Source organism: Balaenoptera borealis (genome assembly GCF_965194805.1).
Source record: "Balaenoptera borealis genome assembly, chromosome: 11".
Lineage (NCBI taxonomy): Eukaryota > Metazoa > Chordata > Mammalia > Artiodactyla > Balaenopteridae > Balaenoptera > Balaenoptera borealis.
The window spans coordinates 67,810,969-67,835,822 of record NC_138868.1 but is presented as its reverse complement, the minus strand read 5'-3'; the positions used below and the strand labels follow the sequence as shown (position 1 = coordinate 67,835,822).

The window sequence follows — 24,854 nt, the reverse complement described above, 5'->3', positions numbered from 1 at the left end:
TGGCCTCCCTGATGGAAAAGTGTCTGTAAAGTTGTTGACTAAAAGGCTTATGGAAATACATTAGGGTATCAGAAAAGTAAATATTTAAGCTTTGCTTTATGACAGCTATTACATGTTAAATAAACAAAATAGCTTATTCTTTTGGAGTTTTTTTTTTTTTAAGGCTTTCATGAACAGCTTGACAATTCTTGGTGATACAATGTTGATTATATATTGTATTTGATTAAATATAGGTATCACAGAATTAGATTGTTTATGCTAATTGAAGTCATTAAAGGATAGTTACTTTTTGAGGCAGTGCAGAGCTCACAAAGAAAACTGATATTAAGACGTGTTACGAAAGCCGAAACTCTGGCAGAACTTAATAAGTTTGGGTATGAATTATGTTTATATAGATTAAAATGATTATTTTCTTAAGCTCCTTGAGTGTTTCTCTTTTCTTGGTATTAATGGACTTCTTATACAGAAAAGTTTGCAGAAGTACAATTTCAGTTAATAGTATATCTTAGTCTACTACCCTTAACAGGTAACTATTAGATGTAGTTATATAATTCTTAAACGGTTTAGCTGCGTTACGTATAAAGACAGAAAAATTGGCAACCAGCTTTCATGACCCTAAAATACCATGGCAAGAAATTTTTGCAGTGAAGATTGGACTCAAACAGAGTATATGTTTCTAGTACTTGGGGTTGTATTTAAATTTTTTTAAAGTTATCTTTCATAATTTTGGAACGTGGGTTCATTTGGAGACGTGTAATCTTGTGTATTGTTTAGGGGAAGGATTGATAATTGATTCGATTTGAGGTAATGATTAGTAGACCCTTTTTTGAAGATTCCTTCTTGAGGCTTTTTCCCCTGAGCAGTATCTTTATATGTTATGTGCCCGTGAACTATTGAAAGCAAGCGTATTATTCACCTACGAGTTAGTTACAAAGCACTGACCTTTTTATATATATATATATATGTGTGTGTGTATATATATATATATATATATATATATATATATATATATATATATATATCATCTGTCAAAAAAATGCTTATTAACTTTATTAAGTTGTTTCTCTAGAAATGCTTCATCTTTCTTAGCATTCATAGTAATTACTATAGCAAAGCAGTCAACTAATCTGACAGCTGACTCAACATGGGAAACATAAAATACCATTTTTCTTGCCTGGCACGTTTACTAGTATAAAGGAAGAAAAGTGCTAAGAACTTGAACTTTTATTATTTTTTAGCCTCTTATTTTTGAGATAATTTTAGATTTACAGAAGAGTTGCAAAAAAAGTACAGCGTTTTTTATATACTATATTAATCTTCCCTATACGTTAAAATCTTACATACCCGTAGAACATTTACAAAACTAAGAATTAGCCTTGGTACAATGCTGTTAACTAAAGTTGAACATTAATTTTGACCATTTGTTTTTAGTGGAACACGATTTAAAGAGTAGTTCTTGAGACCTATCCTAATATTTTGGTAGTAATTAAAGCCAGTAATTATGAGCCATTAAAAATATAAATTGAAATCAACCTATCATAGACATTTATAGGTCAATGTTGTAACTTCTTGCTGTAACCATATACTGGCAAAGTACTGCAATGATCTATTTTATTAAAATTTATATTTTATGCCAGAGATTTTAATCCTTACTAAGTAAAACTTGTTGTGTTTGGTTTTCTTTAGACAGTTCAACTATCTAAGGGTGAAGAGAACCTTAAAGAGTTCTTGGAAATATTTTAAGGTGACTTTTGGTTATTGCTTTACCACCCCTTGCTTTAAAAAAACACAAATCGGTCATTGCCCAGCCCAAAAATGCATGTCATACATCTACCCATATTAAGTAAATTCACTTAAAAGCTTAAAAGTGGGAATTGCCTGGTGGTCCAATGGTTAGGGCTCCGTGCTTCCACTGCAAGGGTTTCGGGGGGTCGGGGAGGGGGAGGGAAGCTTAGAAACTCACTTATGAGGTCTGTAACCTTTTATTTTTTTTTTAATGCCCAGGTACTTTTAAGTTATCTATTAGAACATTAATGGGTTTTTGGTTTGTTTCATTGCAAATTATTTTGACCTGGCATTCATATTTGATATTTATTTTTGCCTATGTTATAATTCCACAGCCTCAATTCTGGAATGCAAGCTAAGTCCAGCTTGTTTTTAAGTTTTGTTAATAGGTGTTTCCTTTCATTTCTTTTGTTTGCTGGGTAGATGGGAAGTTGGTTTTTTACCTGATTGCTTCCTTACTTCCCGAGTACAACTTAAACTCATCTGGAGTTGTTGCATGACTTGCTTATTTTATTTAAGTGTAGATAGATACCTGCTGCTTTAAACATTTGGCATTATCTCTAAAATACTGGACTTGCAAAGGTTTTTTGTGGTTTTTTTTTTTTTGCATAGTTGTTTGATTTTAAGTTTTTATATAATTCTTAGTTGTGAAGAATTCCTTGAAAAACAGTTTTTCTAGAGCATGTTTTTATTAAATGCTAATTAATGCCTTTTCTTAGTTTTCCAATTTAGTAGGCCACGTTTAATGTCTACTGAAGTGAAATAAAACTTCCAGCCTTAAACATTTTTATGTTGCTTAAAGATTATGTGTCAAAATAATTTTATTTGTTAATCCTTTTTGACTAAGCAGATACAGTGTTCAAGTGATTGAGTCCTTAAATTATCTTTTTTAAGACTGCTAATAGAAGATTACTGATTAAGCCTGGGAGAGGGTAGTCTCCCTGAACCTGTAGTACTTTCCCCTCCTCCAAAAATGAGACTAGTTGAGTATATTAATGTTTTTGAAAACACTGTGATCCTTTTCTTCATATTGCTCATTTCAGTTTATAGTTCCATATTTATTAATTATTTATATGATTAATTTGTTAATGTTCGTATACTCTTATAGACCACATACAACCTTGACTGTGTTTTGGCCAACAATTATGTCCCCATTTTCTAGTACAGTACTTGGCATGTTGGTTGGCTCATGTAAATATAAAGACGTAGCACTTGTTATGGGCCTGTCACTGTTCTAAGGAGTTTTATGAATATGAACTTAATCCTCATGACAACCCTGTGAGGTAGGTTCTCTTGTTACAGTCAAGGAAACTGATTTATGGCACAAGTAACTTGCCCAGCGGCAAAACTAGTGAGTTGTGGAGGAGAGATTTCAAACTCAGGCACCTGGCTTTCTGTTCTGTACTCTTAACTATTATTTTATGCTGCTTGTGTCTGTCAGTTGAATTAGTGGGTTCCATAAAACATTGGCACATAGCATGGAAAACTAGTAACACTGTGTTTAGTTACCAGGAACAAATTTTACTTTCATATGTTTTGTTAGAAAATAAATTTATAAAATAAAGTATGTAGTCCTTTTGTCTGTACGGTTTTGGTTATAATAATAGCTGGATTATAAACTTATCATTTATGTTTTGACAACTCTTATGGTCTCTAGTTTCTCTAAACAGCTTCCAAAGAAATCTCAGAATCCTCAGTTCAAAAAAGTTTCCATTGCCATTTTGATAGTGATGTATTTTGTATATAGCTTGTAGATAGGAATTCGTATCTGTGTGTTGGATAAAATGTGTAATGAAACAGCATCAAACTTATCTTTGTTTTCCCTATTAATATGAGAGCTGGTTAAAGCAATCTTATGTCTGGAGCATAAGATATGCAGAGGAAGGACAGATAAGATTGTAAACATGGGGATAAATAGCAAAGGATCATTTGAATTGTTGGCTTTCATCTTGTAGACCAGGCCATTGGTTATCAAAATACCACTTCTAGACCAGAGGTGTCAGCATCTTGAAATATGTTAAAAATGCAAATTCTTGGTCCCCAACCTGTCAGACCTACTAAATCAGAAACTCTGGAGTGATACCCAAAAGTTTGCGGAAGAATTTCCATTTTATTCTGTTGTACGATAAGTTTGGAAAACACTAGCAGCGTGGAAATCTAATTAGGCTTGCTTTTTTTTTTTCTTTTTATCAACTTAATTTCTTTTAAGTTAACTTTTTGTTTCAGAACAGTTTTGGATTTAAAGAAAAGTTGAGAAGATAGTACAGAGTTCCCATATATTCCACCCCCATTTTCCCCTATTTTTAATATATTGCATTAGTATGGTACATTTGTTACAACTAATGAACTCATATTGATACATTATTATTAACAAAGTCCATACTTTATTCAGATTTCCTTAGTTTTTTACCTAATGTCTTTTTTCTGTTCCAGGATCCCATCCAGGACACCACATTTCATTTAGTCATCATGTGTCTGTCCTTGGTCTCTTCTTGATTTTGACAGTTTCTCAGACTCTCTTCAAAACCCTGAACAATTTTGAGAAGTACTGGTCAGGTATTTTGTAGAATGTCTCCCAACTGGGATTTGTCTGGTGTTTTTCTTAGGATTAAATTTATGTTTTTGAGAAAGAAGACCACAGGGGTAAAGTGCCATTCTCATTAGTGGTGTCAAGGGTACGTACTGTCAACATGGCTTACTGTTTTGATCTCCTGGCTAAGGTAGTGTTTGTCAATTTTTTAACTGTAAAGTTACTCTTTGTCCTGTCTTCTATCATTTAGTTCCTTCTGTGTGCAGCCCACACTTAAGAAGGGCTGGGGAGCTATGTTCCACCTCTGAAGGGTGGAGTATCTATGTAAATTATTTAGAATTTTTGTGTGTGGAAGATTTGTTTCTTCTCCTGATTTATTTATTTATGTATTTATACCAGTGTAGACTCGTTTTTATACTTTGAATTATAATCCAGTGTTACTTTGTTTCCCAGATTGTCCCAGCTTTGGTTATTGTAGCCTTTCAGTTGGCTGTGTGTCCCTTTGTCATATCCTTGGCCTGTCATTGTGGGTTTACTTTTGGTTTTGTTTTGGTGGTGGTCTTTAGCACTTTCTTACCTTCTGGCACTTCAGCATGCTCCAGTCAGTCATTTCTCCAAAGATGCTACGTTCTTTTTATTGGAAAATGGTATTAGAAACCAATATCTGGATATTAGGTGTACTCATTGCTGACTTATCTTTGTGTCTAGGTACACTCAAGCTGATAGCAAGGAAATATATGTGTGTATGCTAACCTGTCTATACACATATCTATAAATATTTCTATAAGTAACTATTTGTGTCTATAGTAAGGTGAACGTGAGTTCATACTTACTTCTCCAGCACTAGTCCATTACCACACAGATCACTGCAGCGTCCTCCCCTAGCTTATGTGTAACTTCCCACTCCTACAGTAAACACCTGGCTTCTGTCATCCACTATCCACTTACTTGTTCAGTTTCAGTATACATGTACAGCAGTATCAGAATTTTTAACCTAATCTCCCATAGGAAACAGATTTATCAACTGGAGTAGTGCTTAGGTAGTTTTTTGCCTGTAGTCTTACGTTTCTAGACTCCTACGGTCTCAGAGTTAGCTGAGCACCTTTTCCCCCTCACTTCTTTCTTTGAGGTTTTTTCATATATTTGTAATAAGGCTTGTACTTTATTTTAGAAAGATCATTGTAGGGAATTCCCTGGCAGTGGTTAGGGCTCCACGCTTCCACTGCACAGGGCCCAATTTTGATCACTGATCAGGGAAGTAGGATCCCCAGGCCACACGGCACAGCCAAAAATAAATAAAAATAAAATAATCATTATAATGAAAGGTACAATTAGAAGTGTTTTAAAGAGAAAGACCCTTTAGGAGGAGGGCATGAAATACACCAGAAGCAGTAGGAAGAGAAGAGGCTAAATTAGGAGATTTATCTTGAACTCAAAGGAATTAGGGATTAGAGGGTGAAATTTCAAGGATAACTCCTACATTTTGAAACAGAAGGAGCACCTAAACAAGATAGGGAATTTTGGAAGAAGTGATTTTTTTACAGAGGACTCTGAGTCCAAGGAATCTATAATGCCCAGGTAAAGTAGTCCAAGCTATTGGTAAGTTCTGACGCTTACAGCGAGGCCATGTCTGGCTCTCAGAATTTGGAAGTCATAAGTATATAGGCGGTAATGTAAATATACCATTTAGCTAACTTTGAGAATACAAAGTTGATACTGTTCTGAACTTTTGAGAACATCTTGCTTTAATCCAAAAGCAGTGACAATTCCGGTCCTTTGTATCATGCAGGAGTACACAGGCATTGAGATAAGTAAGCCTGAAAAAGCGTTGAGGCTTACATCCTGAATACGCAGCGTGTGCCACCTAAACCACCTGTAATGGGTCCCCTAGATGAAAGAAAAGTTCTTTACCAGAAGAATGCGGAAGGAAGGCTGGGTGGATGAAAAACAACATAAATTCACCACAGACCCTTGATTCTGTCAGTATGATCATTAAACAATTTTAGTGTTAGGCATAATATATTCTTATGGTGGAGGGAAATGTAAAGATTATTTGTTAGAAATAAAATCCACAAATTTTAAATGATGCAATAGGCTTATTAGAATTGATGGGTTCCTTATAATTACAATTGTTTGTAAAACTTTAAAAGGCTTCCTAATTATGAAAGCTGGATTCCGGTAACAGACTGATCCCAGACTGGCCTGAAACCAGGTTGGACTGTTTTTGTTACCTTAATGATTCCTTCCAGCCCCACCCTCCCTTGCCCATAATGCTACTTAAATTATCATCATAAAAAGGCTGAGTTGGACACAAAGGAGGGGAATGAGTTTAAGGAAGCAGAAAGCCAATGTCAGGATGATGAAAATCAGAATTGAAAGATATTTAGTTAGGTGGAATTCTTGTCCCATTTAAGTAGGTGTATAGTAATAGGGCTTTATAATTCATTTGATCAGATTAAAATACTTCATAAATTGTTTGTGATTTAGGCTTAGGAATTTAGGAAGTACTAGTTACAAGTAATTCAGAACTGTAGACATAATGATAACTAATTTTTTATTCAATAGCTTGGCAATTCAAGTGTGCTAAGCACTTTGCTAAGTGCTTTTGATAGCTTTTCATTTTATCTTCAGAATACCCCCATGATTATATATTATTATCCATATTTTATGGATAGAGAAACAGAGGCAAAGGAAGCTACATAACTTGCCTCAGGTCACAATAGGTAGCAGATGGCAAAACTGGATTTTAAAATGAGGGCCTTCAACTTCAAAATCCTGTTTAAACTCTCCACCATGACACTAAAGACATCTGAGTCACCATGCAAAACCTAAAATTGGAACTGCTATTTCTTTATTAATGTTTAGTCTTTTCTTCCTTAGTATCAAGTGAGTGAATTGTCGTGAAAAGATAATGTGCTTTTAACTTTTGCAGTAGTTAATTGAGCCATTGACTTTCTTGATAAGGACCTCTATAGGGCTGATGGGCTATTGACAAGAATTAGGGATGGCTTCTGCAGAACTGTAAAAGGCCCATGGCAATGAATTTGTCCTTTGCAGGCTGTTTGTTCTAAAGGCTTGTGCATATAAATAACCTTGGACTTATTATCATTTGGAATCTGGAACAGTTTTCTACATCTGTATTCTTAGATGTTGATGATTGGAAGACAATGTAAATAGGCAAATAACATGTCACTGTAATGGGGTGAAAGAAGCAATGCATTAAAATTAAGTATTAGTGCATTAGGCAAACAAATTCACTCTTCAATCTTGTAAAACTAGGTTTTCATTTGTGAAAAGTTAGGGAAGATGTCTCCATCAAAGTACAGGGAAAGACACTTAAACCTGAGCTCTAGAGTGTTTTAATGAATCAAGAACCACATGTAAAATTATCATGTTATAAATTATAGGACACTTCTTCCAAAGAGAGATCTGTAGCCTACATGGGTGATCTTTTTATATATTATTATGCTTTGCCAGATAATCTTGAGGCTAGTTGAGGTTAGGTTTCTTAATATTTTTTTCTCCCAAAGGAATTGTTCTGAGTTGGTAGGTATGAAATTTACAGATTTTATTAATGTTTTTGGTAAGATATAAAAGTTTGTGAGCATCTTCAATCATTATATCCATCCCTTTGCTTAATTATTTCATTTCATTCAAGAAAACATTTTTAGCTACTTCGTATGTGCGGGGATAATTACCAAACACACTGGCCTCTGCTTCCAAAGAAGATTCCAGCAAGGAAAGCAAAAGGTCATCAAAAACTATGCTAAAGATCCACCTGTAAAGAGTTGCTGTGAGAGCATGTTTGGTAGATTTTATACATGGATTTTTGGAGGGGTAGACACCAGAGTGCTGAAAAAAAATGGGTAGGAATTAACCAAATAGGAGAGGGGGGATGGAGAAAGACAAGGATGTGAAAAGACCTGGAGTTGAGAGATGACAATGGCCTCTTAAGAAAACTCTTGTTAGTCTGCTTAGCCCCAAAGCTTTCTATCTTGCCTTCGCCCCTAAGCAAACATCTCAGCCTCGGTTTTAGGTTCCTGTAGATTCCAGTACATCGTGGTAGTTCATACAGCCATCAGAAACTCTGCTGATATTCCCCTTAAAGTGCCTTAGTCTAGGACAAATCTGACCTTTAGCCCATGCCTAGAATCGGCAGATGTCCCCAAGGAAGTAAACAGTTGTTGCTCTCAGCAGTATTTGGAGACTTTTAGTACATTTAGTCTTCATTGCTTCCACAGCTTTTTGATATCTCTAAAAATATTGTGCATTTAATACATTTTTTTTTTTAGTAGCTGGAACTGGAGTGATTGCCTGCCAGTACCTACTATATCATTCCTGGGAGTGTGGAAGTCCCTACTGAAAATCTGTAAACAGAGTGTAGCATGATCACATTTAGGAAGATCATTCTGGCTGAAGTTACGGTAATTGTGATACAACAGGAGAAAGGAAGTTGGGTGATTTGAAAGGAAGTTTTTAACATCATTTAAGTGAAAGATATTGTTGGCGTGAATTTAGAATACTCACACTTGGGATTGAAAGAAGTGGATGAATACAGACTTACTAAAAAGAGAGGAAACAGAGCAAATGACTCACTAAAGTTAAAAAGCAATGACAATACAAAAACTAAAATCCATTACAGTGTGGTAATTATTTCTCACGTTACTGTTTTACCAAACTCATTTCTGTACTTCAAAAGTCAGGATTGGAGGAGAATTATTTTCTTGTATCTCATCTCCATATATAAACTTGAAAGTTGGAAGGTCAATTGATAGTTTTGAAATTCTGAGCTAATATGAAAAATACTAAAATAGCCCATGTATGCATCTGTAAATGAGTGTTGTTTGTATCCTCAGAACAGAAAAACTAGTAAATTACAAAGATACAAAAAGGTTTCTATTTTTGAACTTTATTGCATCCCAGAACTTTGTATACTTTTTTCTCTTCAAAGTTAAAACAGCCTTACTGTAGTTTTTATTATGAGAGGAATATATTCCAATGTAAGAAATTAAAGCAATACAGAAAAGTACAAAGATTAAAAGTCCACCACCCCAGGGTAATAAGTACTGCTGATACTTGTCTGATATCTGTACATTCAGTTTTAACATATTTTTTTTCCAGCTCAACAATAACTCACGGACAACTTACCAAAAAATGAAAAATGTTTATCAGTTTATCAGCTTTATGACTATTATGCTATAAGTTAAGCAGTTTCCCATTGATGAATATTGACTTTTTTACTATGACAAAGTGTTGCAGTAAGTATCTTTGTCACAAATATTGGCATTCTTTCCAATTTTCTCTGGAATAAATTTTTAGAATTTCTTAATGTATATGCCTATATTACATTTCACATGCTTTTTATTAGTTTACTTTTATATTACTCAGTATAAGCAACATGTCTACATTTTTTAAATGATGAAATTATTGCATTATAATAGAAATGTATTGCTTATTTAAATTTGATTTTAAAAGTCAGCAACAGGGAATTCTCTTACGGTCTAGTGGTTAGGACTCAGTGGTTTCACTGCCATGGCCTGGGTTCAACCTCTGGTCCTAATCGGGGGAACTAAGATCCACCAAGCTGTGCTGCACAGCCAAATAAAACTGTCAGTAATAAAGCAGGCAAAACATTTGTCACTAGCAAAATATTTCTTTGCTATTTCACAAGTATCCTTATGAGAAATAATCTCTTACTCAGGATGTGGACTGAACAGGAATAGGATATGCTTAGGGGAAAAAAGTTTTATTTTTTTTTCTTTTTGGGGGTATGATTCTTTGAGCTGGGAGATGGATAAATGGGAGTTTATTGTATGTTCTCTATGTGTAAGTTTGATGCTTAATGAGACTTGAGGTGCTGTTCTGGGTGTACAGGACTCAATCTCTTCTAGAGTGTTTTGTTTTTGTTTTTGTTTTAATATATCTGATATGTAATGTGTAAATTTAAAGTGTAAAACGTTAACTGGATACATTTATATATTGTAATATGATTGCCATTGTGGTGATAATTAGCACCTCTATCACCTTACATAGTTATCCTTTTTTTGGTAGTTGGAATAAGTTCTCTTAACAAGCCTGATGACTGTAACACGATACTATTGTCTGTACTCCCTGTACTGTGCATTATATCTAGAGCTTTTTTACTACTTATTGTAAATTTGTACCCTAAACAACATTAGTCTTGTCCCCCACCCCTTAGCCCCTGCTAACCACCATCTTATTCTGTTCCTGCAAGTTTGACTTTTTAAAATTCCAAATATAAGCAATATCATACAATACTTGTTTTCTGTCTGACTTAATCTCACTTAGCAAAATGTGCTGAGGCCATCTATGTTTTCACAAATGGCAAGGTACCCTCCTTTCTTCGTGGCTGAACAATATTCCATTATATATGTACCATATTCTCTTTATTCAACCATTGACAGACACTAAGTTTTTTTCCACATCTTGGCTATTATAAATAATGCGGCCATGAATATTGGGGTACACATATTTTTTTGAGTTAGAGGTTTCATTTTCTTCTGATAAATAACCCAGAAGTGGAATTGCTGGATCATGTGGTAGTTCTATCTTTAATTTTTTGAGGAAACTCCACACCATTTTCCATAGTGGCTGCGCCAGTTTATGTTCCTACTGGTAGTGTACCAAGGGTTCCCTTTTCTCCACGTTCTCACCGGTACGGTACTTCTTATCTCTTTTCTTTCTGATGATAACCATTTTAACAGGTATGAGACGATAACTCGCTGTGGTTTTAACTTGCATTTCCCTGATGATTAGCAATATTGAGCATCTTTTCATATACCTGTTGGCCATCTGTATGTCTTTGGAAAAATGTCTGTTAGGTCTTCTGTCCATTTTTTAATCAAATTATTTGCGTTTTTGTTTCTGACTTCTCTGTATATTTTGGATATTAACCCCTTATCATATATGTGATTTGCAAAAAGTTTCTCCCATTCTGTAGGTTGCCTTTTCATTTTGTTGTTTCTTTTGCTGTGCAAAAGCTTTTAAATTTGATGTAGTCCCATTTGTTGATTTTTGCTTTTGTTGTTATATCCAAAGAAATCATTGCTAACACCAGTGTTGAGGAGTTTCTTCCCTATGTTTTCCTCTAAGAATTTTAAAGTATCAGGTCTTATGTTTAAATCTTTAATATATTTCAAGTTAATTTTTGTGAGTGGTGTAAGATAACGGTCCATTCTCTTTGCTCGGCATGTGTTTATCCAGTTTTCCCAACACAATTTGTTGAAGAGACTATTCCTTTCCCCATTGGGTGCCCTTGACTCCCTTATCCAATATTACTTGACCATATAAGCAAAGGTTTAATTCTAGGCCCTCTAATGTGCCCCACTGGTCTATGTGTCTATTTTTGTGCCAGTATAATACTTTTTTAAAAAATTGAAGTATAGTTCATGTACAATATTATATGTTTCAGGAGTATGACATTGATTCACAATTTTTAAAGGTTATATTCCATTTATAGTTATAAAATATTGGCTATATTCCCTGTGTTGTTCAATATATCATTGTAGGTTATATATTTTATACAGGGTAGTTTTTAGTAGTTAATCTCCTACCCCTATTCTGCCCCTTCCCCCTCCTCACTGGTAACTACTAGTTTGTTCTGTATACCTGTGTGACTGTTTCTTTTTAGTTATGTTCACTAGTTGATTTTATTTTTATTTATTTGTTTGTTTCTTTAATGGAAAGGAACATTCTTTAAATTCTATAGAACTTTACAATTTTCAAGTTTCACACATGATTTCATATAATCCCATAATAACCCTTTTTTTTAAATCACCTACCCCTGTATTGCCCCCCCTTCCCTCTCTGCACTGGTAAACACTAGTTTATTTTCTGTATCTGTGAGTTTGTTTCTTTTTTTATTTTATTCATTAATTTGTTGTATTTTTTAGTTTCCACATATAAGTGATATTATACAGTATTTGTCTTTCTCTGACTTATTTCACTTAGCATAATACCCTCCAAGACCATGCATGTTATTGCAGATGGCAAAATTTTCTTTTTTATGGCTGAGTTGTATTCCATTGTGTGTGTGTGTGTGTGTGTGTGTATCACATCATCTTCATCCATTCATCTGTTGGTGGACACTTAGGTTGCTTCCATATCTTGGCAATGGTAAATAATGCTATGAATATTGAGGTGCGTGTATCTTTTCAAATTATGGTTTTCTCTGGATATATGCCCAAGAGTGGGATTGCTGGATCATATGATGGTTGTTTTTACTTTTTAAGGAACTCCCCCATACTTTCTCCAAAATGGTTGTATGAATTTACATTCCCTCAACAGTGTACAGGGTTCCCTTTTCTCCACATCTTCATGAACATTTGTTGTGTTCTTTTTGATGATAGCGATTCTGATAGGTCTGAGGTGATATCTTACTGTGGTTTTAATTTGCATTTCTCTGATGATTAATGATGTTGAGCATCTTTTCATGTGCCTGTTGACCATCTGTATATCTTCTTTGGAAAAATGTCTCTTCAGGTCTTCTGCCCAGTTTTTAATCAGGTTGTTTGTTTTTTTGATGTTGAGTTGTATGAGTTGTTTATATGTTTTGGATCATATCATTTGCAAATATTTTCTCTCATTCACTAGGTTGCTTTTCGTTTTCTTGATGGCTTCCTTTACTGTGCAAAAGCTTTTAAGTTTAATTAGGTTCCATCTGTTTACTTTTGCTTTTATTTCCTTTGCTTTAGGAGACAGATCCAAAATAATACTGCTATGATTTATGTCAGAGAGGGTTCTGCCTATGTTTTCCTCTAGGAGTTTTATGATTTCCTGTCTTATATGTAGGCCTTTAATCCATTTTGAGTTTATCTTTGTATGTGATGTTAATGTTCTAATTTTATTCTTTTACATGTAGCCGTCCAGTTTTCCCAGCACCACTTATTGAAGAGACTGTCTTTTCTCCATTGTATATTTTTGCCTCCTTTGTCATAGGTTAATTGACCATAAATACATGGGTTTATTTCTAGGCTTTGCATCCTGTTCCACTGATCTATGTATCTGTTTTTATGCCAGTACCATATTATTTTGATTACTGTAGCTTTGTAGTATAGTCTGAAGCCAGGGAGTGTGATTCCTCCAGCCCTGTTCTTTCTCCAGATTATTTTGGCTATTCAAGATCTTTTGTGTGTCCATAGAAACTTTAAAATTTTCTTTTCTAGTTCTGTGAAAAATGCCCATGGTATTTTGACAGGAATTACATTGAATCTGTCAATTGACTTCAGTATTATGGTCATTTTAACAATATGGATTCTTCCAATCCATGAACACGGTATATCTTTCCATCTGTTTGTGTCATCTTCAATTTTTTTCATCAGTGTCTTACAGTTTTCAAAGTATAGGTTTTTTGCCTCCTTAAGTAGATCTCTAGGTATTTTCTTTTTGATGTGATAGTAAATGGGATTGTTTCCTTAAATTCTTTTTCTGATCTTTTGTTGCTAGTGTATAGAAATGCAACAGATTTCTGTATGTTAATTTTATATCCTTCAATTTTACTGAATTCATTGATGAGCTCTAGTAGTTTTCTGGTAGCATCTTTAGGATTTTCTACGTAGAGTATCATGTCATCTGCAAACAGTGACAGTTTTACTACTTCTTTTCCAATTTGGATTCCTTTTATTTATTTTCCTTCTCTGGCTGCTGGGGGGAGGACTTCCAAAACTCTGTTGAATAAACGTGGTGAGAGTGGGCATCCTTGTCTTATTTATGATCTTAGAGGAAATGCTTTCAGATTTTCATCATTAAGTATGATGTTACCTGTGGGCTTGTCATATATGGCCTTTATTATGTTGAGGTTTGTTCCCTTTATGTCCATTTCTGAAGAGTTTTTATCTTAAATGGATGCTTAATTTTGTAAAGCTTTTTCTGCATCTGTTGATATGGTTTTTGCCCTTCAGTTTGTTAATGTGGCATATTACATTGATTGATTTGCAGATATTGAAAAATCCCTGCATCCCTGGGATAAATCCCACTTGATCGTGGTGCATGATCCTTTTAATGTATTGTTGGATTTGGTTTGATTATTTTTTGTTGAGGATTTTTGCATCTATGTTTATCAGTGATATTGGCCTGTAATTTTCTTTTATTGTGGTGTCTGTTTTTGTTATCAGGATGATGCTGGCCTTGTAGAATGAGTTCACAAATGTTCCTCTGCAGTTTTTAGTACAGTTTGAGAAGAATAGATGTCAACTCTTCTCTAAATGTTTGGTAGCATTCACCTGTGAAGCTTTCTGGTTTCGACTTTTGTTTTCTGGTAGTTTTTATTACTGTTCCACTTTCATTGCTGGTAATTGGTCTGTTCATATTTTCTGTTTCTTCCTGGTTCAATCATGGGAGATCATACATTTCTAGGAATCTTGCATTTTCTTCTAGATTGTCCATTTTATGGGCATATAGCTGTTCATTGTAGTCTCTTATGATCCTTTGTATTTCCTTGGTGTCTCTTATAACTTTCATGTCTGATTTTATTGATTTGGCCCTCTCTTTTCTTTCTTGATGAGCCTGGCTAAAGGTTTATCAGTTTTGCTTATCTTTTCTAAAAACCAGCTCTTAGCTTCATTGATCTTTTCTATTTTTAGTTTCTATTTTACTTATTTCTGTTCTGATATTTATGATTTATTTCCTTCTACTAACTTTGGGGTTTTGTTCTTCTTTTTCTACCTCCTTTAGGCATATGGTTATATTGTTTATTATAATACATTTTTAGTACTACAGCTTTGTAATATAGTTTGAAATCAGGAAGTATGATACCACCAGCTTGGTTCTTTTTCCTCAGAATTGCTTTTGCTATTTGGGGTCTTTTGTGGGTCCATACAGATTTGAGGATTGTTTTCTACTGTGAAGAATGCCATTGGTGTTTTGATGGGAATTGTGTTGAATCTATAGATGGCTTTGGGTAGTATGGACATTTTGACAATGTTACTTATTCCGATCCATAAACACAGGCTGTCTTTCCATTTATTACTTTCGTTTTCAGTTTATTTCAGCAATAATCTTTCACTTCCTTGGTTAAACTTATTCCTAAGTATTTTATTGTTTTTGATGCTGTTGTGATTGGGATAGTTTTATTTCCTTTTCAGATGTTTCATTCTTAGTGTATAGAAATGTAATTGATTTCTGTATATTGATTTTTATATCCTGCAATTTTACTGAAATCATTAATTAGTTCCAACAGTTTTTTTTTTTTTTTTTTTGGTTGAGTCTTTGGGATCTTCTATATATGAAATCATATCATCTGCAAATATCCACACTTAGTTCTTCATTCTCTATTTGGATGCCTTTTGTTTGTCTTGCCCAATTCCTCTGTATTGAGCAATTTAGTACTTCAGTACTTTATTGAATAAGAATGGTGAAAGTGGGCATCCTTGTCTTGTTCCTGATCTTAGAGGAATAGCTTTCAATTTTTATCCATTGAGTATCATGTTAAGTGTGGGTTTGTTACATATGGCCTTTATTATGTTGTGGTATGTTCCTCTATACCCAGTCTGCCTAGGGTTTTTTAATCATGAAGGGATGTTGTATTTTATCAAATGCTTTTCTGCATCAACTGAGATGATCATGCGATTTTTATCTTTCATTAATGTGATATATTACATTTATTGATTTACATGTTGAAGCATCTTTGCATCAAAGGGATAAATCCCATTTGGTCATGATGTATAACCCTTTTTGTGTGTTCTTAAATTCAGTTTGCTAAGATTTTGTTGAAAAATTTGCAGCTACATTCATCAGGGATATTAGTCTATTGTTTTCTTAAAGTGTCCTTATCTGGCTTCAGAATCAGGGTAATGCTGGCCTCGTAAAATGACCTTGGAAGTATTTCCTCCTCAGTTTTTTGCAAGAGTTTGAGAAGGACTATTGTTAATTCTCTTTTGAATGTTTGGTAGAATTTGCCAGTGAAGCCATCTGGTCCTGAGGTTTTCTGTGTTGGGCTGTTTTTGATTACTGATTCAATCTCTTTGCTCATTAATGGTCTGTTCAGAATTTCTGTTTGTCCTGATTCAGTCTTGGTAGTTTGTGTTTATAGAAGTTTATGCATTTCTTCTAGGTTATCTCATTGGCATATAATTGTTCATAATAGTCTCATATGGTCTTCTGTATTTCTGTAGTATTTGTATCTCTGTAGTGTCTTTCATTTCTAATTTTGAGTCTTCTCTCTTTTTTTCTTAGTCTGGTTAAAGAGGTTTGTCAATTTTGTTTATCTTTTGAAGAGCCAGCTTTAATTTTGTTAATCTGGTTTTTTCCTCCCTGGTCTCTATTCATGTATTTCCACTTTGATCCTCCTGCTTTCTTTTTCTAATTCCTTGAGGTGTAAAAGTTAGGGGGAGGTTTTTTTGAGATGTTTCTAAATTTCTTAATATATGAATTTATTGCTATAAACTTTCCTCTCAAAACTGCTTTTCCTTCATCCCATAAGATTTGATAGGTTATATTTCCATTTTCATTTGTTTTAATTTTTTAATTTCCTTTTTTTTCCCTCTGACTCACTGTTTAGGAGTGTCTTGTTTACGTTCCACATATTTGTAGATTTTCCAGCTTTCCTCTTATTGTTGATTTCTAGTTTCATAGATTGTTATCTGAAAAGATAGTTGGTGTGATTTCAGTATTCTTATTTGTTGAGATGTGTTGTTTTCATTTCTTCTCATATCATGATTTATACTAGATAATGTTCTGTGTGCACTTGAGAAGTATGTATATTCTGCTGCTTTTGGATATGTCTGTTAAGGTCATTTGTTATACAGTATAGTTAAATTCCAACATTTCTTATTGATTTTATGTCTGGATGATCAGTGGTCATTGCTGGCAGTGGGATATTGAAATCCTCTACTATTATTGCATTATTGTCTATCTCTCCCTTTTGATCTATTAGAATTTGCTTAATATATTTCAGTGTGCCAATGTTGGGTGTATATATATTTATGATTGTTGTATCTTCTGGATATACTGACCTTTTTATTATTATATAATGACCTTTTGTCTCATCATTTTTGGCATTAAGTCTGTTTTGTCTGGCTATACCTGCTTTCTTTTGGTTTCCAGTTGCACGGAATATCCTCATCCACTCACATCTTCACCCTGAGCTTATGTGTATCTTTAGAGCTGAAATTATATAGTTAGGTCTTTTTAATCCATCCAGCTACTCTGTGCCTTTGATTAGTGAATTGAATTCATTTGTATTTAGAGTGATTAACTGATATGTAAGGACTTACTACTGCCATCTTATCATTTGTCTTCTGGTTGTTTTGTATCTCCTTTCTTTGCTTTTCCCTCTGTTTCTGTCTACCTTTGTAAAGTGGTGATTTTCCACGGTGATTTGCTCAGTCTCCCTTTTTTTCATGTTTCATGACTACTCTAGATTTTTGCTATGTGGTTACCAAGCGTAAACATTTTAGAGATAAAATAATCCTACAGGAAAAAGACTAAAAAAATAGTTCAAACACACGTTCTGTGTGTTGAACATGTGGTAGTACATATTCTCTATCTAATATCCTGAGTTTATTACAGTGCATACCACACAATCATTGTTCTGTTCAAATGATCAATTGTTGATTAAAGATGATAAAAACAAAATAACTTACCAATTAAAGTAAACAATAAGTTGAAAAGGTTACTATTTTTCTCTAAACCCATATTTCTAACCATACATGCTGTTTTAGCAATAAATATCTTTCTTCTGGAAAGCTGCTGGTAGAAAAAACATAAAAGAGATTTATAAATTTTTGCATTTTGTCCCCTTTAGAAATGATATAATAGAGTTAGATGGAACCTTAACAATCCTTACTCTTGAAGAAACTGATGCCCAAAATTATGTAGTGATTTACTCAGTTGGGACAGTAGAAAACCCAATATTGTCTCTACAAGACAATGCTTTAAGTCAAAAGTTAAAATACAGTTACTCCTCTATCCTAAAATAAAGTCTTATGTTAAGGTAATATAGTATGGTAGAAAATTAAATTCATAGATTTGCTAAAACTGTTTTCACAGAAGTCTAATTTAATCTGCTTTATAAATTTATTTATACTTCATGAGTAATATCTTTTATTGCCCTTTAAAGCTTCTTATTGTAGTTAGTGTGCCTGCCTGTGAGGGCTCATTTAATTTTGATTCTCAACTCTTTTTGGCAAAGTAATTGAACGACCAAGCTTTCTGAAGCTTTCATCTCAGATGACCCACAATTCTGAATCATTAGGCTCTGCATGAAAGTTTGCACATGCTGATATACTTCTGTTCAGTAGGAGTCAGGGTATGAAGATTTGTGGCAACTACAGTAGACCTGTGAACAACACAGGTTTCAACTGCATAGGTCCATTTATCCGCAGATTTTTTTCCACTAAATACGTACTAGAGCACTACATGATCCATGGTTGGCTGACTCCATGCATGCAGAAGCAAGGATATGGAGAGGCCAACTGTCAAGTTACACGTGGATTTTCAACTGCACAGAGGGTCAGCACCCCTAACCCCCATGTTGTTCAAGGGTCAACTATTTTCACCTATCAGATATATATTATTCAGTAGAGTTGAAGTTATCAAAAGTATAGCTATTACTCACTTTTCCTTACCATTTATACTCCATGATGGTTTCACAAGAGAAGGTGTGCTATTCCAGTCTCCTTGCCAGACATTTTTTTCTTGGTAATCAAATTTATTTATAAGGTATCATTGTTACACATTTTAAGTTTACTGTTTGATGAAGTTTGACAGCTGTATATTCCTGTGTAACTATCATCCAGATCATGATACAGAAAACTCCCATCATCCCAGAAACTTTCCTCTTTGTAGCAGATTTCCTCCCTGCCTGCCCCTTACTTGACCCGAGCAATCACTGATCTAATTGCTAATACCATAGATTAGTTTTGCTTCTTCATATAAATTGAATCTCATATTAGACATTCTTTTGTGTCTGGCTTCTTTCCCTCAACAATGTCTGCCAATAATATTACATGTATTGGCAGTTATTTCGTTTTTATTGCTGAGTAGTATTCCATTGTGAAAATACCACAATTTATCCATTCATTTATTGATGGGCATTTGCATTATTTGCACATTAAGCTGCGCTGGACATGCAACAGTCTTTTGGTGACCACGTTTTTTGCTTTTCCTTAGTAAATACCTAGAAGTAGAATTTTAGAGCTATAATATAACTATATATTTAACTTTATAAGAAAGGGCCAGACCGTTTTCCGAAGTGGTTGTACCGTTTTACTTTCCGGCCGCCAGTGTCTGAAGAGTTCAAGTTCCTTGCCATATTTTATTTTAGGGAATTTTCACTTACTTTATCTCTTTCTCCATATGACTAGAGGTTTTTTGGTTTCTTTTATTGGATTAGCACTTTGATGATGAAGTTATGAATTTTCAAAGAGCCAAAAATCTCTTTGCAGATGAACAAGGTGGAAGTCTAAAGTCAAAACATGACATGAAAAGCAAGATTTTAGCATGCTCTGGCTTCATGTGTTATCAGAAAGAAAGACGGATTTTATCCTCAGACTTTTAATGGCAGCCAGTTGGCTGAGACCTTACTCTAACACCTCTTTCAGAGTCCCTGCTGCTGCTTGAATTGTAAAGGCTGCAATTGAAATGTGTTTCTTTACTTCTTTCCAGGCTGAACGAGGATCTGCTTTATTTTCAATATCAAATAGAGCATCAAAGATGCCAGGAAATGATTGGCCAGCATATTTGTTGTGGCTGCTTGGAGCAAAGATGATGTGCCTAGTAGAAAAAAACAGAGGACAGGTTGAACAGAAGCGTATACATATATTATATTTTATATGCTTTTTCTTTATTCATTCTGCTGTGTTAGACCGTATCTTACTAAGTATTCTGTGTCTCCTCCTGGCATTTACTTTAGTTACTCCAAAATAAAAACATATATAATTGGTTTGAGATACTTAGTTAATGGTATATTTTTAAGCAAAGAAAGGAGTTGATAAGACGCATCTCGTGAATCATATGTTGCCAACCCATGCAGTTGGAAGTAAGTAGATTCTTTCCTGTAAGTGATGGGCATTAGTTGTCTAACTGCCTAGACATCCACAAACTGACATCCGTGAAGCATGGATAATTTATGGATATGTTTAATAAGAGATTAAAAAAATAATTACCTCTGTATTCCCTTTTTTAGAGATTCAACAAGAATGACAGTTGTTCCCAGTACTCTTCAGACATTAAAAAGCAATAATTAAAGAAGCTTGTATTACAAAAATATCACAAGTGGTAAGGATAATAAAGCCCATTCCACAAAGGTAAAATGGCTATATATGGGTTGCCCACAAAGACACTCTTTTTTGATCTAGAAGGAAAGTTTGCAGTTGATTTCCTACTTCATAAGTAGCTCAAGAGATCAAGTTACTTCTCTCCCCAGTGTGTGGAATTCTGCCTTCCACAAACGTACATATTTTATTAAACACTCTTATCAGGAATTAGGCCCAACAGTCAAATCCTAGAGCTGCTTCAAGCTGTAAATCTACTGTAGGACACAATATGGAACTCTATGTAAAGTCACTATATTAATGGTCAAAGAGAAATTTATAATGTAATCATTTAGATTTCCCAGAGTACATCAGGATTTATTGCTCTTGGCTTTTAAATTTTAGTATGGCCTCAAATGGACCTTTCTTATTAAAGCAAGTATATGTGCTAAACTGTTTATAAACATTAATATTCTGACCTATATAAGCTGAGATTAGAGATACAGATCACAGGTATTCCTTATTATACATGCCGTCTTCTGGAGAATTGTGAAGGGAGAGTATAGTACAATATTATTGATACAGCAATCAAGTAAACCTGATGAAATTGTAAATGGGGTGTTTTCCTAATTTCTTTCTGATCATTAGTGTGTAGAAATGCCATGGGTTCCTGTATATTGATTATGTGTCCTACAGCTTTACTGAATTCATTTAGTCTAATAGTTTTTTTGTGGAATCATTAGGATTTTCTACATATAGTACCATGTCATCTGCAATAGTGACAGTTTTACTTCTTCCTGGTTTGGTTGTCTTTGATTGACTTGTCCTAATTGCTGTGGCTAGGACTTCCAGTACTATGTTGAATAAAAGTGGTGAGAGTAGGCATACTTGTCTTGTTCCTGATCTTAAAGGAAATGTTTTGGGTTTTTCACCATTGAGCATGATGGCAGCTGTGGGTCTGTCATATATGGCCTATGTTATGTTGAGATACACTGCCTCTGTATCCAGTTTGTTGAGACTTTTTTTTTTAATTCTCTGTGCGGCATGTGGGATCTTAGTTCCCCGACCAGGGATCGAACCCATGCCCCGTGCAGTAGGAGCACGGAGTCTTAACCACTGGACCACCAGGGAAGTCCCGTTGAGACTTTTTATCGTGAGTGGATGCTGAATTTTGCCAAATGTTTTTTCTCTATTGAGATGATTATATGGTTTTTATTCACTTTGGTTGGGAATTTTTTTCTTTCAGCACTTTGAATACATCATGCCACTCCCTTCTGGCCTGAAAAATTTCGCTGGAATATCTGCTAATGGTCTCAAGAGGATTCTCTTGTTCATAAGTTGTTTTTCTCTTGCTGCTTTTAAGATTCTCTCCTTATTTCTACCTTCCTTGCCATTTTAATTATAATTTGTCTTAGATGGGTATCTTTTGGTTCATCTTATTTGAAATTGTCTCAACTTCCTGGATCTGGGTGTCTGTTTCCTTCCCCAGGTTGAGGAAGTTTTCAGCCCCCTTCTCTTTTCTTCTGGGACCTCTATAACACAAATGTTGTTTCACTTGATGATGTTGTCCCAGAGGTCCCTTAAGCTGTCATCACTTTTAAAAATCCTTTTTGCTTTTCGTTGCTCAGCTTGTGTGAGTTCCACTACCTGTGTTCCAGGTCACTGATTCTTCCGCTTCCTCTAGTCTGCTAGTGAACCACTCTAGTGTATTTTTCAGTTCAGTTATTGTATTCTTTCTTTAACACCATGACTTCTGTTTGGTACTTTCTTATATTTTCTACAAGTTTCTCAAAGTTTTCACTGTGTTCATCCATTCTTCTCTCACATTCAGTAGCATCTTTTATGCCCACTACTTTGAACACTTTATCAGGTAGATTACTTATATTTGTTTAAGGAAGTTTTTTTCCTGAGGTTTTGTCTTTTTTTTCTCTGTTTGTAACATATTCCCGTGTTTCCCCATTTTGCTTGACTCTCTGGAAGAGGTGCTGTTTCATCTAATGCATAGAAACCAACAGTCTTGAGGGAGTAGCCTCATGTGATAAACCTTATGTTCAACCTTTCCCTGGCTCTTGGTTGTCTCTCAAACCTCTGTGATTCTCCAAGCCACCTATTTTTAATAGCTCCCAATAGCTGAGTGTGTGCCAAGACCTGTCAGTGTACCAAAGGGGAACATCTCAGTCAGCACTTAGATTCCAGATGATTGGAAGCCAGGCCCTCAGGCAGCAGCTTTTAAAGTATGCAAATATATACCATCCTGTGGAACACAAGAGTAGGTCTGGTGGCCACTAGAGCCAGGTCATATGAAGGTGTCCCCTGGGTAGCAGTCAAAACTCGGGGCTCCAGACAAGTGTATAAGCTCCTTTCTGGTATATACTAGCAAGCTGTAGCAAAGCAGAGGGAGAACGTAAAGATGGTGTTCCCCGGCCCGTGTTCCCTGAGAGGAGCTCCACGGGCCTCCAGATGTGTGCCAAGCCTGAAGGCTGCCCCTCAGGCTGAAGCTCCAGGACAGGCAGATGGGCCTCTTCTATGGAAAGGTTGGGGGGGGGGGGGGGTTCCGCCTGCTCTCTGTGCAGTGACCTGGAGGTGGCAGCCTCCCAAGCACTGACTCTCAGATCGTTGTAACCCTGTGGGACCCAGGAAAGCAATCCCACCTGGCCGCCAGAGGCAGGGGATGAAGGGGTGTCCCCTGGGCAGCAGCCGCAAAAGCTGAGGCATCAGACGTGTAAGAGTTCCCCTGAGAGATGCTGGTTCTCTGGCGCGTGGCAAAGGGAGAGCATGAAGACAGCACCTGCCCTCCTAGCTCTCCGGTACAGTTTACAGTCAGCCCTTAGATGGGTAATGTGTTTAATCAGAGTCCTGCCTCTCGGCCTGCAGCTGTGATTATAAGCTTACAGCCTTCTTTCCCTGGAAGACAGCCCTTGGTTCTGCTGCCTCTCTCTTGCTGTGCCTGACAGTGGTAGGTGTTTAAGATCTATTCCTATGACACCTGCAAACATAATCCCCTCTGGTCACCAGAGCCAGGCAATGTAGAAGTAGCCCCGGCAGCAGCTTCAAAAATCAGGGTGCCAGAAAAGGGTATAAGCTCCCTTCTGAGAGAGAATGTCAAGCTGGAGTGAGGCCGAGGCAGAGCGCAAAGACTGCTTCTACCAGCCTCCATTCCCCGAGAGCACTCCGTAGGCTTTTAGAAGTGCGCCAGAACAAAAGCCGTCTCCTCAGGCCAAAGCTCCTGGACAAGCAAATGACCCTCTTTCTCAGAAAGACTGGGGGTGTTTTCAGTCTGCTCTCTGGGCAGTACCTTGGGGATGGCAGTCTGCCAAGAACTGTCTCTCCAGTTGTTACAGCCTCATGGGATCCAGGAATGCAAGCCCTCCCCCGAGCCCCGACCCTGAGCCAAGCAATCAAGGAGTGTCTCCTGGCGACAGCTACAAAAACCAGGACACCAGATGCAAAAGGCAGAGTACCAGCTGCAAATAAAAGCTCCCCTCCAGAGATACCGGTGCTCCGGAGATCAGCAGAGGGAATGCATGAAGATCACCACCTTCAGGGAAGAGGAGGGAAAGAAAGATAGTCCCCACGAGCTTTAGCAAGGCAGAGGAAGAGCGGAAATCGACACCCACCGGCCCCCATCTCGGAGAGTATCCAAACAGGCCCCTGCCCCTCCAGCCGGCGCTCTAAGATCAACAAATGAATCTCTTTCGCATAAAATCTGGGTGCTTTTAAGGACTGCCTCTGTGCTGGGCCCTGTGGCAGATGAGTTCCAGCGAGTCCTTTCAACCTGAGCAGTTTCTCAGTTCTGTACCTCCCTTTGGTCTTAGGGATGCAGCAGCTTTGTTGGTTCTCAAAGCCAGATATTTGGGAGGCTTACCTCTCAGGCACAGGTCCTAAAAGTTGAGGTGGCTGATTTGGGTACAAACCCTTTGCTGTGGGCTGCTGCCCCAGGAGTGGGCTTTGTGGCAAGATTGGGCCTCAGCCTCACCTACCCACATCCACGGGGCCTTTTTCTCCTTTGCCTGACGTGAAGGAGTTGCTCGGCTAATTTTCAGGTCTTTTTCAGAAGAAACTGTCCCATCTGTAACTATAGATTTGGTATGTCTGGGAGAGGTGAGTTCAGTATCTTCCTACATTGTCATCTTGAACCACCTCTCCCTGGCTTTAGAATATAGTCTTCATGTTCAATTAATAGTTCCAAAAAATGTGTTTACCCTTTGACCCTTAAATCTCAGGTACTGATTATAGAGATATTAAAACAAATGTTCAATTAGGGCTCAGGGACATTTTATAGCAGTACTTTTCATAATACTAAATAATTGGGGGGCAAAATCTAATTA

The 24,854-nt window shown here is 36.0% G+C and overlaps 1 protein-coding gene across 1 annotated transcript in view; it reads right to left on the bottom strand.

The window, feature by feature from the left end:
- Window positions 1–973: 973 nt before the first annotated feature.
- LOC309605104 (N-acetylated-alpha-linked acidic dipeptidase 2) overlaps window positions 974–24,854 on the bottom strand; it is a 120,499-nt gene continuing 96,618 nt past the window's right edge. Inside the window, exon 24 of the mRNA XM_082340451.1 lies at window positions 974–20,047. Coding sequence (XP_082196577.1) covers window positions 19,855–20,047 — 193 coding nt within the window. The 3' untranslated portion in view covers window positions 974–19,854. The remainder of the gene's footprint in view (window positions 20,048–24,854) is intronic.